This window comes from Sycon ciliatum, chromosome 10 (genome assembly GCF_964019385.1).
Source record: "Sycon ciliatum chromosome 10, ocSycCili1.1, whole genome shotgun sequence".
Taxonomy (NCBI): Eukaryota; Metazoa; Porifera; class Calcarea; order Leucosolenida; family Sycettidae; genus Sycon; species Sycon ciliatum.
The window spans coordinates 9,285,801-9,299,506 of record NC_088652.1 but is presented as its reverse complement, the minus strand read 5'-3'; the positions used below and the strand labels follow the sequence as shown (position 1 = coordinate 9,299,506).

The window sequence follows — 13,706 nt, the reverse complement described above, 5'->3', positions numbered from 1 at the left end:
GCTCTTCCAAGGGCCGCCAACACTGACCCTCAGGCCAGACTGGACGTCAAGGGGAGGGGCCTCTGGTCCATGCAAGAGGATGCATTTTTTGACATAAGGGTTTTCTATCCCTGCGCGTCCTCTTACATGACTAAGTCCCTCTCTGCGACCTACAGATGGCATGAGGAGCAGAAGAAAGCGGCTTATGGTGAGCGGATCCGGCGGGTGGAGAGGGGCAGCTTCTCTCCATTGGTGTTCTCCTCTGTCGGGGGAGCTGGCGGTGAGGCCCGGAATATGTTGAAACGTCTCGCCATTCGCCTGGCAGCGGCAACCGGAGACTCGTACAGCATCCTCATGGGACGGATCCGCTGTGAGCTTGGCTTCACTCTAGTCCGTGACTCCGTCATGATGTTGCGTGGTAGTCGGAGGAAGGTGAATTTCAGCCATCACCCCAGCGATGTCCTGCAGCATGAGTCGCTCATGCCAGTTTGACTCGGCTCGATTTGTCTTTTGTGTCTGTGCATGATGATGTCACAGGTTTGTTTGCCAGTTTTGGTTCTGTTGCCGTTTATCCTCCGTCTTTGCTTTTTGTTTTGCTGTTTCCTTTCTCTTCTTCCTCTTTGCTCACGTTGATGCCATTTTGTTGTGAGTCCGCATGCTTTGACTCGAACTCGCAAGGTTGATTATTATCTCTTGCACCTTTTACTGGTTTAGGACTTGTGCCCAGTCCTGAAGTTATTGCTCATTGTTTGTGTTTTTGTTTTTAATTGTTTTGCATTTACATTTACATGTATTTAGAACACATGTGCAAGGTTGATTGCTATCCCTTGCACGTATCAGGGCCTGTGCCCTTTCCTGTTTTATTTCATCTCACATAATAGTACATAATAAACCAGTTTGTCCCCCCCCAAAAAAAAAAAAAAAAAACAATTATTATTATTATTATTATTATTATTATTATTATTGTAAAAGAGAAAAGGACATATGGATACGAGTTTAGAGTAACTCTCCATCACTGTAACATGATACTATATACAGTCAGAAAGTGCAATAACTAGGCACAAAACTGACAGAGTACTGAGACATTCGACGTCCTGACACCTAACTTTAACACATCTCCGTAGCGCTAACCGACAGCCTTCCAACTTGGAAGGTTCAAGGTTATGGAAAAGACCAAAGAGGGGAAGGCAAGCGCAACGAAAACGAGCAAAAGCTACAGTCCCAACGGAACAAAGAATGTCGATTGTTACTGGACGATGACGAGACCAGTACGATATTTGACAAAGCGGTCTAACTACAATTCGAAGCAGCAAAGCAGCACACCACCCAACTTGGGTGGGTCATAAATATCAAAGATAAGTAAAGAAAGGGAAGCTTTGCGAAAACGAATTGTACAAGCCGAAAGCCAAACTCCTACAGTACTCCTCATGCATGACATTGTGATGGACTAGTTGACTACAAAACAAGTTGTTTCACACGACGTACGTTTCGCCGTATGGTTCGTGACGGCTCATCAGGTGTGCAATTTGAAACTCGGATGTTGAGCCATAAATAAATGTAAAAGAGAAAAGGACATCTGTCAGTTTTGTGCCTAGTTATTGCACTTTCTGACTGTATATAGTGTCATGTTACAGTGATGGAGAGTTACTCTAAACTCGTATCCATATGTCCTTTTCTCTTTTACATTTATTTATGGCTCAACATCCGAGTTTCAAATTATTATTATTATTATTATTATTATTATTATTATTATGGTATTATTTTGGCATCCATTGTTCTATTTATCGCATTGTTATACTCAATGATGCTGACAGCCAGACTGTTTCGGCCAATGAGGCCTCATCAGTGCAACTGCGAGCTTAAATCAGGATTGAACTGTCAGATATGGCTACTAGAACCACAGACATTAGGACAGCTCGATGTACTAGCGCTGAGAGTGCTCAAAGTACCAGAAGTAGCGGGCAAAACATAAAGCTAACCAGCGCAAGTGCGTCCTATTGAGAGTGCTCTACAAGATCGAAATCGAGGAGCGAAATACTCAATGATGCAAACAGCCAGACTGTTTCGGCCAATGAGGCCTCATCAGTGCAACTCTGAGCTTAAAATAGGATTGAACTGTCAGCTATGGCTACTAGAACCACAGACATTAGGACAGCTCGATGTACTAGCACTGAGAGTGCTCAAATAACCAGAAGTAGCGGGCAAAACATAAAGCTACCCAGCGCAAGTGCGTCCTATTGAGAGTGCTCTACAAGATCGAAATCGAGGGGCGAAATACTCAATGATGCAGACAGCCAGACTGTTTCGGCCAAGGAGGCTCGCATTGTTATAGATACAATCAGAATTATAAACACAGCTCGCATCTTCCTTAAGACTGGTTTGCAGCTTCAACTGCACGCCAATGCCCCGTTGAGCAGAAAACAGTTTATAGTAGGGGGTATCTCTGACTTTCTAATTACACAATTTGGTGTGCAACTGTGTTCTTTGCGTGTATCAAGGTACAAATCGCCATGAAGATGATAAAATCTTTGTGAAGCACGAATGCCGTTACCGCAACCTTTACTACTTCGTAAAAGAAACAGGATCCAATTATGAACTTGCCAGGCATGATTGTGAACAAAGAGGTATGAAACTACCACCAGGAAATATCATGCAGTGCGTTCAGCTGTTTTCCATGAAACTTGGTTTACCACCAGCTTGGGTGGCGGGAACATATGGAACGCATGGAAGTATCGCTAAGACCAGTGATAACCAAGCTCGTACTACTGGCTCTGCTATGACCACAGTCTGTGCAGAAGGTAAGAGCAGTGACTTTTTATTCATGGAAAATAAAGGAAGCACGAACTGTTACGAGTTATGAACAACTGTCAACCATTGTAACTTGATCATACAGTTGGCAAGTGCGACGACAGGGCACAACACTTCCAAGAATCTGGTTACATTGTTGGACAGTTGGTCAAAACTCGCAACATTTTAACTCATAATATTTTGTCCTTCCTTTTTTATCCATGACTATATTTGCTTGGCATTCGAGTTCAGTCTATTTTCTTTTTTATATTTCACTGACCAATGGAAAAAGCCAATTCGAAAACACTAAATCTGAATTAGGAAAGGTAACTGGGATTGTTGAAGATGAACCGGCGCAGCATGACCCTAAAAATGCCACCTGTTGCGAAGACAGTCGAGCATAGCTAGTTTATTCAGTGAAGACTTGGAAGTGCGTTACTTGAAGCACACATTTTCCTGAGGTTTAACAGCGTGAGGCATTCCTATCCAGAGTAGGTACACCAAAGGCGACAGCGAGATTCTGCAGCAGTTTGTCATCCATTCGTTTCTTCTGATGTGTGTCTTGCATCTAGGCAGCCTTGGAGCCCGGGTACTGCAGACATGGATGAGCAGAGTGTTGTGATCTGTATAGTTCAACCTTATGTAGAAGTCCATAAAGATCACGTCAAACTCATTGCGATCATCGACCAATTTGGCCTTGTGTTAGGATAGAGGCGTCACCTAGTCGAATGTGGATCAATTGCTTACATATACGAAAATGCTCTAGACTTATATTCCAGCAAATACAATAGTATTATTGGTTATGGCGCATTGTGAGTGTCTGAAACAGTGCGGCCAAGCATGATAGCAGAGTTCTAGGCCAACAGATCATGGGCTCTACAGTGCTGCCTCAGGTCACGAATCCGGGAATAACGTTTGCTGATTTCCAGGATAAAAAATAAATGTTTTCATCCAAAGTACAGTCCCTCCAACGGAAACGGTCCCGCTGGCTTTTGAAAGTCCGATTTGGAATGAATTGAAGATCAAAAAACGACTTTAAATCTCTAAAATCTGGGTTTGGAATCTGCTTCTCCACAAATTTTGCCATGGCATACCTGTCCTGATTTTGTAAAACCAGACTGAATTTCAATTTCCCTGTTCTTGGACTTTCCGGCCTCAGATGTGGCAAGTAGTAATTGCACGTGTCAAACAATGCAGGATGTACTGTTGTTTTGACGATATCTACAGCTATGTGCGGGAAACACGGACAAGTTAGGATGCCAGTTTCCAATGAATGAACTGTACATGTGTAGTTAGCTTAAACACTGGTGCCAGGGAGTCACAAAGCATGTTCAGCATCGGGAAATCAATGCATTTGTTTTGTGGTCATGAAGTGTGGCTGTCCACGAGCGAGGATGTGGTGGACTTGACTATCTAGCATAGGGGCAAGCTTCGTTTTTTGTGACGGTTTGGGTATGTGCGTGTGTGTTTCGGCATGTGGTGTATCTTGTGTGTGTGTGTGTGTGTGTGTGTGTGCGTATGTGTGTGTGTGTGTGTATGTGTGTGTGTGTGTGTGTGTTTGTGTTATTCTTATTGCAGTGAAAGAGTTCTGGTCTTTCTGGTAGACATCCCTACTTACTCTGCAGGGAGCTGGTGTTCGCTATGCTAAGTGCTTAGTCTGCAAAAACAACACAGAATGTGCACAAGACACAATACACCATAATATATAGAGCGGAAACGATTATACCGAATAATCGAGTACTCGTTTGATAACTCTAGCAATCGAGCAATCGTTTACTAGTAGATAACCTTCACTAGTTTGAGGGAAAGAGACAAACGGGAAAAGTCTGAAGAAAAGTTGACTGTCACCACCAGGACTCGAACCAGGGACCCTCGCTTGTAGCTAGCGATGCTCTAACCACTGAGCTATGGTGTAGTCGTCATCCCAGCAGAGACTGTTCAACATTTTCTTCAGACTTCGTAACTCACACTTCCTGTGAATCCACACAGGCGGGTGGGACGCAGCCCTCACTGTACCCACACACTTCACGTACACTCTAGCACGCGGGGAGCCCCAAGTCATAAAATCTTCACTAGTTTGAGGGAAAGAGACAAACGGGAAGAGTCTGAAGAAAAAATTGACTGTCACCACCAGGAATCGAACCAGGGACCCTCGCTTGTAGCTAGCGATGCTCTAACCACTGAGCTATGGTGTAGTCGTCATCCCAGCAGAGACTGTTCAACATTTTCTTCAGACTTCGTAACTCACACTTCCTGTGAATCCACACAGGCGGGTGGGACGCAGCCCTCACTGTACCCACACACTTCACGTACACTCTAGCACGCGGGGAGCCCCAAGTCATAAAATCTTCACTAGTTTGAGGGAAAGAGACAAACGGGAAGAGTCTGAAGAAAAAATTGACTGTCACCACCAGGACTCGAACCAGGGACCCTCGCTTGTAGCTAGCGATGCTCTAACCACTGAGCTATGGTGTAGTTGTCATCCCAGCAGAGACTGTTCAACATTTTCTTCAGACTTCGTAACTCACACTTCCTGTGAATCCACACAGGCGGGTGGGATGCAGCCCTCACTGTACCCACACACTTCACGTACACTCTAGCACGCGGGGAGCCCCAAGTCATAAAATCTTCACTAGTTTGAGGGAAAGAGACAAACGGGAAAAGTCTGAAGAAAAACTTGACTGTCACCACCAGGACTCGAACCAGGGACCCTCGCTTGTAGCTAGCGATGCTCTAACCACTGAGCTATGGTGTAGTCGTCATCCCAGCAGAGACTGTTCAACATTTTCTTCAGACTTCGTAACTCACACTTCCTGTGAATCCACACAGGCGGGTGGGATGCAGCCCTCACTGTACCCACACACTTCACGTACACTCTAGCACGCGGGGAGCCCCAAGTCATAAAATCTTCACTAGTTTGAGGGAAAGAGACAAACGGGAAAAGTCTGAAGAAAAACTTGACTGTCACCACCAGGACTCGAACCAGGGACCCTCGCTTGTAGCTAGCGATGCTCTAACCACTGAGCTATGGTGTAGTCGTCATCCCAGCAGAGACTGTTCAACATTTTCTTCAGACTTCGTAACTCACACTTCCTGTGAATCCACACAGGCGGGTGGGACGCAGCCCTCACTGTACCCACACACTTCACGTACACTCTAGCACGCGGGGAGCCCCAAGTCATAAAATCTTCACTAGTTTGAGGGAAAGAGACAAACGGGTAGATAACCGATTACGATTAATTTGCGTTTTTTTAATTTTTAATTTTTATATGCGCAGTGCATGCAGCGCAGAGTATTATACTATTAGTACAAAACTAAACATGTCTTGGTAGTGTTATCGAACATTCAGCATCACTATAAGCCATTGTTGGCTAGTTGTTGTCATGCCACATAGCATTATTGTGCAACATTTTGTACATATTTCCATTTTTGGCCATTCCACGTACATATTCCAGGTGCTGCCTCTTTTAAAAAGATTATAATCGAATAATGGATCGTTATGATAAAGAGTAATCGATTGGGCTAAATGGATGATCGTTTCAGCCCCAATATTAATATTATTACTAGGGCATCGATTACTCTTATCACTATAGTATTCTCTTCGCCTCTTACAACTCACGGCAGCCATAGTGCTCTCATTCCTTCTGTCGTCCACATGTATCAAAGGAGGCGAAATCGCCTGTTTGTGGTGCGACGTTAAATAAACTTCTACAACAACAACATAGTGACAGTATGGTGATGGATGCCCGCATCATCGTTGATAGCGACAGAATCGTAGAAAACCACCCTATTTAACATGCTTAGACTGCATTTTGGTTAATGTCAGACGGAGGGTCCCCTGCTTTTCTTCCACTCTTCCTTTCTCTGATCTCATAGTGATCATAGTGCTGGTAATATAATAACCGTGTGAGAAGAGAATATTCAAACAAATTTGCAACCTCAACGTCTGCTGAGAGTGATCATATGCCAGTGCGAACGGAATATTATTATTCCTTATTCCCAAGATGTCCCATGACCAATAAGGAGGATAGATATCACATAGCCTAGAAAAGGGATCGTAAATTATATTCAAAGACTTCTACAAAAGAAAAGGAACCAAGCCAAAGCGGAGAAGTCGGGACATATTGGAAATCGGACACCAGCGCTGTTTTATCTGCACACCAGTGGTTTTATGGGCCCTTAAATACCTTCTGAACACCTTGTCCTATTTTCATGTATTCTTGCCAATTGGCTGTTTGTTGAAGTTACATGTAGGTTCTAAGTTCCTTTCAGGTTTTTAGCGTACCGTTTCCATGGCCGTGGCCAATGAGCGACTTTCACGTGGTATCCTTGATTGAGCGATAAAGCCCTAGGGCTCTATCGATGGACAATACGGAGGATTAGCAAGACGAAATTCGCGTTCGCGTTCGCTCTCCAAAGAAAGTCGAACTCAGTGACGGAATTCGCGTTATGAGAAGGATTAGCAAACAGAATTCGCACATGCATGATGTTGACACGACGTAGGCAGTACAGCGTGGTAAATTTATGACTGCCCTGACACGAATCCACGATTCGTGTTCCGACTACTTTTCCGAACGAAAAATGCGGAAGTTCGCAATCCAGTTCGCGAACTGAAAAATGTTTGCGAACGCGAACGCGAATTTCGTCTTGCTAATCCTCCGTAATAACGCTCGTTCGCGTGACCTCTTCCAGCCAATCGCAGCTGTGCCAGGTTCGTAAGGTGGCTACTGGCTGCGAATGCTTACCACCCATTTAGGGGCGGTGGGCATGCGCAGCCAGTCGCCACCGTCCCATTCCTGGCACAGTTGCGATTAGCTGTTTATCACGGGTACAGAAGTGCCAAAAGAGTGTAAAATTCTTACGTCCGTGAACTTTTACGTCAAAAGTGAAAAAAACTGACGTAAACTTTGTTTTTGTACCTGGTCGTCGCACATAGTATCAGCATCAGCATTGTTTTTGGATTTCTCCAGGGAGTCGTAAAATACCGGGAGGCGACACGAGATGCACAACCGCGTCGGATGATTGCCTCAGCTCGGGCACGAGTGCTGAGACCTCACGCGCTGCATGGCGAGGGACTTCCCATGAGGTCAAAGCGGCGCAGGTCATGCAAAAGGACGCGTTCGCTGTTTGGTCCAAAAAATTTGAAAACTCAATAAAATTATCCTGCACACAACGAATCCAGTGTCAGCAGTTCGTTTTGTTTTTCTAAGTAATAATACTTTCTGCCTTGGCCTTCGAAGTAAAGGATGATGGAGCTTGACAGAGATGACTGCCAAAGTGATGAGTCCACCGTGGAAGATGAAGATGACGCCACGTATTCACTTGGTGACCTGAGTTGTGGGGATGTTCAGCTGTGGGCTACAGGTGAGATTCTTTCGTTTACATGTTTTTGTCTCTTCCTTGTGGACACGAATGTATAATCTGTAGCATACCTAAGTGCCCGAACTGACCCGATAAATTAGGTGGTCGACACCATCCTTTTCATCCTAGTCTGCCCACGATGCATTGTCTGTTCACTGTGACAGGATATTTATTGAAGTCCTGAAAATTTACGTGTGTACCTAGTATGTATCATCACCGTAGATGATGTAAACCTCCATCCTCAAACCATACTTTGTCTATGTGCAGATCGATGTAAGAGTGGTAGTGCCATCATGGTGTACAGGCCTATGGAAGGTGCAGTGATCCATGGAATTTGCAAACTGCTGACAATCAGACAGGCGAGTGTTACTGAGGCGACGGAGTCATTCCTGCATGTTATTACGACACGGTTACAGAAGGCATCAGGTACTGCAAATCTGGTACGCCAGGAAGTGTGCCAGCTGAAGGCATGCAAGGGTGCTGATATTTCTCAAGCATGGCAACAAATGCTGTCCGTCATCGCAACAGCTATTCCCGAAGTGAAAATCAATTGTGAAGGTCAGTGCGTTTTGCATGCATGTTGGAAAAAAATTGGCTTCTGACTAGGTATGCAGACTACAGTCAACTTCGCTTATAACGACACTCGGCGGGGCATCAGAAAAGTGTCCTTATTCGCGAAGTGTCGTTATACCCGAAGTCTCATTCTATGTATTTCAGTTGGATGGTACTTTGCTCTGGGCATGGAAATTCTGTCGTTATTCGCGAATTGTCGTTATATCCGCAGTCGTTATTAGCGAAGTTGACTGTAGGTATGCAAACGCTGGCTTTTGAATACTAGTACAGTCTCTGCAACCACCAGTCCTTATATGTTGTCTTTTTCTTTTCTCTTCTTCAGATTTGGAAGTTACATCTGCAGTGCTAGCGAATCTGATAAGCTACCTGCATGCCACGGCTGCCGCTGCTATCAGGAAAGCGTCAATAGCACCATCCAAAGCTGCTGAAGCCATCCCCGAACCGGTGATTGACAATTTGTCTCACCTTGCTGAAAAGTACCATGGTGGTTGGTGCTTGGTGGCCGTGCGGCGTGAGCTGGAAGGAGCAAGGTGTCGCAACGACAACTTGCTGCAGCTTATACCTTTATTTGGCAAGGATGCCGTGACAAGCCTTCAGCCTTGTTTGGAGAATTTTGGAGCCATTCTCCAAACATCTGAGCATCAAGCGTTGCCCAGAAATGACCAACCGCTCAGTGACCATGGCTATGCAGCACCCATAGCTGCAACACAGCATGAAGAGCAGAAGCATACGTTTGTACTTGTGCCTGCTGCATGCTCCTTGTTTCACCAGCTTAATTTAATAACCCATTCCCAGTTCCCCAGCATGCTCAACACACACAAGCAACACGCCGTGAGTGCAATGCAAGAGCACCTGGAAGCAAATCTCCTCATCCGCCAACTGTTTAATGATATAGTCCAAGATAAGAATCGCAGTTATGACTTCCTGAAACTTGTTATCCGGTACTTCATGAAGAGCAAGCAGAAGCAGCTTTTGAAGCAGTATGGACTATCGCCGGCTAACCAGTCGATTGCATTGCGCACAGGTTTGAGGCAGCATGAAAAGAAAAAAGAAGCGTCTCCTCAGGCCCCACCAGCTGAAGGCATCGTGCGGCAGAAACTGCGGATGAACGATGTGGAAGCTGCTGCTACAATCCTCCGAGCAGAATCAAAGCCAGAATCATTATTGGAAAACCTCACAGTTCTGCAGTTGTCAACCCTCATGAAGTATCTCGGAGGGACATCAGGATCCCGATTTAACAAAGCCGAGAAGATCACTCAAGTGACGAAGCTTCTGCATCATCCTGGGGTGAGTTACCTACACTTGTGTCATTTGTATTACAGTACAGCTTTGACGCAGTTTGCACAACTCGTGTCCTCACACTACATGCACTGCAACTTACACCATGGCCGCCTGCGATTTGATATGAAACGATGGTTGGTGCACTATTTGCTCGCACTTGGGGCGTTGCTGGTATTCCTCATAGTCAAGGGCAGATCAAGAGCAGCTCGCCCGAGGTTGCTGGGTATGACATGGGTTTGAGCAATAGCATTAGCTTGATAGCCGTATGCCCTGGCTGTCATATTCTGGTTTGCACCGCCTGTGCTACGCTGTAGGCTGAAGTAGTTTTCAACAAAGTCTTGTGTCAATCGATGGGGAAGTATGTACAAGTTAAGGTGTTTCACTCTGGGGTCACATGTTATGAACTGTACCAGTCCTGCAAATCCACCAGCCGTTATTTTCATATCCGTGTAGACCTGGTGTGAGATGAATGCTTTTGGCACCTTTTCCGTTTGTGTATGCCATTGGTCAAACCACTGCATTGTCGCCGACAGTGCGCGGGGAATACTGTCCCGTGGGTTCGAAACCTTCTCATGGGACGAAAACACATCACCCAGTGCCCTAACATTACGCATGAACTCCCTGGTAGAGATTGTGTCTTGTTGCTGGTTGTCCTGCATGTCCTCTTCCACTCTTTTGTTAAATACGTCGTACGCCAGCCGGCTACTCATCCTAGAAAAGGACGTCAGTTGAACATGTTGCTCCCTCAAGGGTGTGCATTGGACCATTCTCCCCTGATCCCGCTTGAGTACCTGCTTAATGTGGCTCCACAGTATAGGCTTGTTGTTAATGGTTAGGAGGCGTGTGCACCATGACTCGTATCCGCTCTTTGAGAAATTGTTCCTCATCTTTTTAATGAGGTGGGTCGGGTCTGACAGGAAAAAGAGTGGCCAGTTTCCGTACGGGTTGAGGGTGGAGCCAGGGTTTTCACTATTAAGTGCCTGGTTGTCCATCATGAACTTTCTATTGCTGGCCGCACCGTCGCAGCAACACACTTGTACCCGGAATCCATAACTGTGGAGCTGCTCCACGCCAGTCCAGAACATGTCGTTTATGGAACTGGAGGTGGGTGAGTTCGTATTGAAGTATGCACAGGGGAAATTAAAATTAGAGAAAAGGGACTTGAAGTGGAACTGCATAATATGTGTTGCGACCAGTTTATCATTGCTGTCAACAACTGGTTCCTCGCTGTCCACAAAGCCGATTAGATCATTAGTGCCACAGTCCCAGACGAGTCCCTCCTTGATTTTTATTTCGTCGAAGTAGAGGCCGCCGATGAAACTTCGATCACCCTTGCCACGTTTACTTTCGATAAATTTCTCATATAGTTGACGCATTTCTGCCATCTTTGCTGGCTTCCAGCCTGTTTCTGGCTGTGTGTAATTGCAATAACGCAATAGTGTTCGCCCACTTGGCAGACGCAGAAACCCGCTGTTCCTCAGCACTTCATAAGTTCTTTGCGACCGGGAATGTTGCTGAAGGCACCACCGTAGTACAGCTGGATGCCAACGCATCTGCTCGGGTGATGTTGATAATGCTTTTGCCTGGTCAGCTAGAAGAATGGCAAAGAACGAATCCTCCTGTCGTCCAGTGTGCCTTGTGATGTGAGACTTGAATTCCTGCCTGTTTTTGAATTCGGTGTGTTTGCAGGATTCCCAGCGGCATTTGTAGAGGGGCTGACGTTGTGTTGAGGTCTCCTCGATATTCAGGTGAGTGAAATGGATATGAACTTGCAGGTCATCTATAGTTGAAAAGGTTTCTCTGCAAGTTGCCCACTTGCAAGTTGGGTTCTCAACACGCTCACGCACTGCATTCATGGCTGGTTCTAGTTGGCGAAATATGGATGCATACTCCTCATTGTGCTTTGTAGTCTCCATTCTCTCTCTGGAGGCAACAAGGCGCTCCAATCGTCTGGTCACGAGGCTAGTCTTGTCCCGCCTCTCACGTAGCATGTCAACAAGCTTGGCTTGGGGTAGATGGATGAAGGCGGTATGTGGGCTTGTTTCAGTGCCTCGGGTTTTAAATCTGGACAAGCCTCTTCTCAGGGTACCATCCAAAGCTTTACAAGCAGCGCAAACGGAACTAGTACCAGCAGGTACGAGTATAGGACATGCTACTGTTCGTATGCATGGTGTTGGTTCACATGTTTCGAGTTTTCCAACTACCGCACCAGACGAATTCTTGAACGTTCCACCATCGAGCCGGTTTTCAATCCAATCTTTGTATTTGTCGTATCTGCAGCCCTGGCAATTATCGGCTCTCTCGATGGCTAACACGACGGTCTCTATATCTTCACAGGTGAGAAGCTTTTCCGGAGGCTTACATATGCTGGTCATGTCAACGATCTTACTTTGCATCAACACTTGGAATGTGAAGTCTCTCTTCACCAGTACAGTTAGCTGGGGACAGCCAGGCCTTGGGCTAAAATAGTGTGCCTTTAGGTCATCGTCTTCAATTGCCTTCCAGCGTGCCATGCTGTTGATGCGCGCCGCAATGCCATTGAAGTCCATGGCAGCAGGTGTAGGTGATGTGGAGGGTGTGGGGGGTGTGGGTGGTGAGGCCCACTGGCTGATAGCACCCTCAACGACTTTCCTCACCTCCAACACCTCGCCGCCATCTAGAGACTTGCTGTCTGCCTTCCGAAACTGCGTGTTGCACGATTCCACGACGGACGATATGATGGTGCGGAAGCGTGTTGTCCGCAGGCGTCCAAGATATTTTCCGTAGTTCCCAGGCTTCTTGATTCGGTTGAAATAATTCGATAGCTGAATGGCACTAATTTGTTCCCTCGACTGGAGGAACTGGTTGGCGACCATCACAGCAGAGGAGTAGAGCTTGCTGGACGGAAGCCGAGCTCTATACGGTTCCTGACTATCACTGTAGACCAGGACCGCGTAGACCAGGATTTCGCGGACTGAGGGTGGTACTGAACCACGCCAAGACAGTGGTGCCCCAGTTGTTGCGTTCGAGTCATTGCCAGGGGCCGAGCATTTCTCCGCTCTCTCCTCGTGGGTTGTAAGCTCTGTATAAGACAAAATACAACAAAAAGTGAACATTGGTGATACGATTATTTTTGTTATGGCATTCACCTGTTCGAATTTGCACAGGGTGCATCAAACCCTGTAGCCTTTGCACAAGTCTGACCATTACTACGGGCAGATACGACTGGCTATGTGCAATAACTTGGGGTGTGGGGTGGTTCTCATAGCGTTCCAATAAATTGCTTTCCCTTGTTTGTTTGTTTTTCTGCAGGCATTTCATGGATTCTCTTGATGTTCTGACTGAGTATTAATAACTCAACTACATGCTCTGCAGTGCACGTGCGCATACTGTGTGTGTATGATACTGTGATAAGCGGTACAAGCAGTATACAGGATATTGACGGGTATTCACCTTGAGTGCATTCGCCGATAGTGTGACTTTCGTTGCACAGAACTTTGCTCAGTCGGTCATGTGACTTGGTCTGGGTCGGAAGCTCTGTATAAGACAAAAGAAGACAGATAAAAACAACTGAACCAGTGATATGTGTATGTGTGTGTGTGTGTGTGTGTGTGTGTGTGTGTGTGTGTGTGTGTGTGTGTGTGTGTGTGTGTGTGTGTGTGTGTGCTTCTGTGATAAGTGGTATAAGCAGTCCACAGGGTATTCACTTTGCGTGCATTCGCCGATAGTGTGACTTTCGTCGCACA

At 46.0% G+C, this 13,706-nt stretch overlaps 1 protein-coding gene and 1 long non-coding RNA gene across 2 annotated transcripts; one reads left to right on the top strand and one right to left on the bottom strand.

Annotated features, from left to right (window-relative positions):
- Positions 1 to 9,892: 9,892 nt before the first annotated feature.
- On the top strand, positions 9,893 to 13,419 carry LOC135825695 (uncharacterized). Its single transcript, XR_010555109.1, has 4 exons — positions 9,893 to 9,987; positions 11,671 to 11,729; positions 12,262 to 12,318; positions 13,273 to 13,419. It is a non-coding gene; the product is annotated as an uncharacterized LOC135825695 (long non-coding RNA).
- On the bottom strand, positions 9,981 to 13,494 carry LOC135825693 (uncharacterized). Its single transcript, XM_065338311.1, has 2 exons — positions 13,414 to 13,494; positions 9,981 to 13,042 (listed from the first exon to the last, which is right to left on the bottom strand). Exon 2 carries the CDS (start codon positions 12,834 to 12,836, stop codon positions 10,125 to 10,127), a length of 2,712 nt encoding a protein of 903 aa, XP_065194383.1. The 5' UTR covers positions 12,837 to 13,042; positions 13,414 to 13,494; the 3' UTR covers positions 9,981 to 10,124.
- Between the last annotated feature and the right edge of the window lie 212 nt (positions 13,495 to 13,706).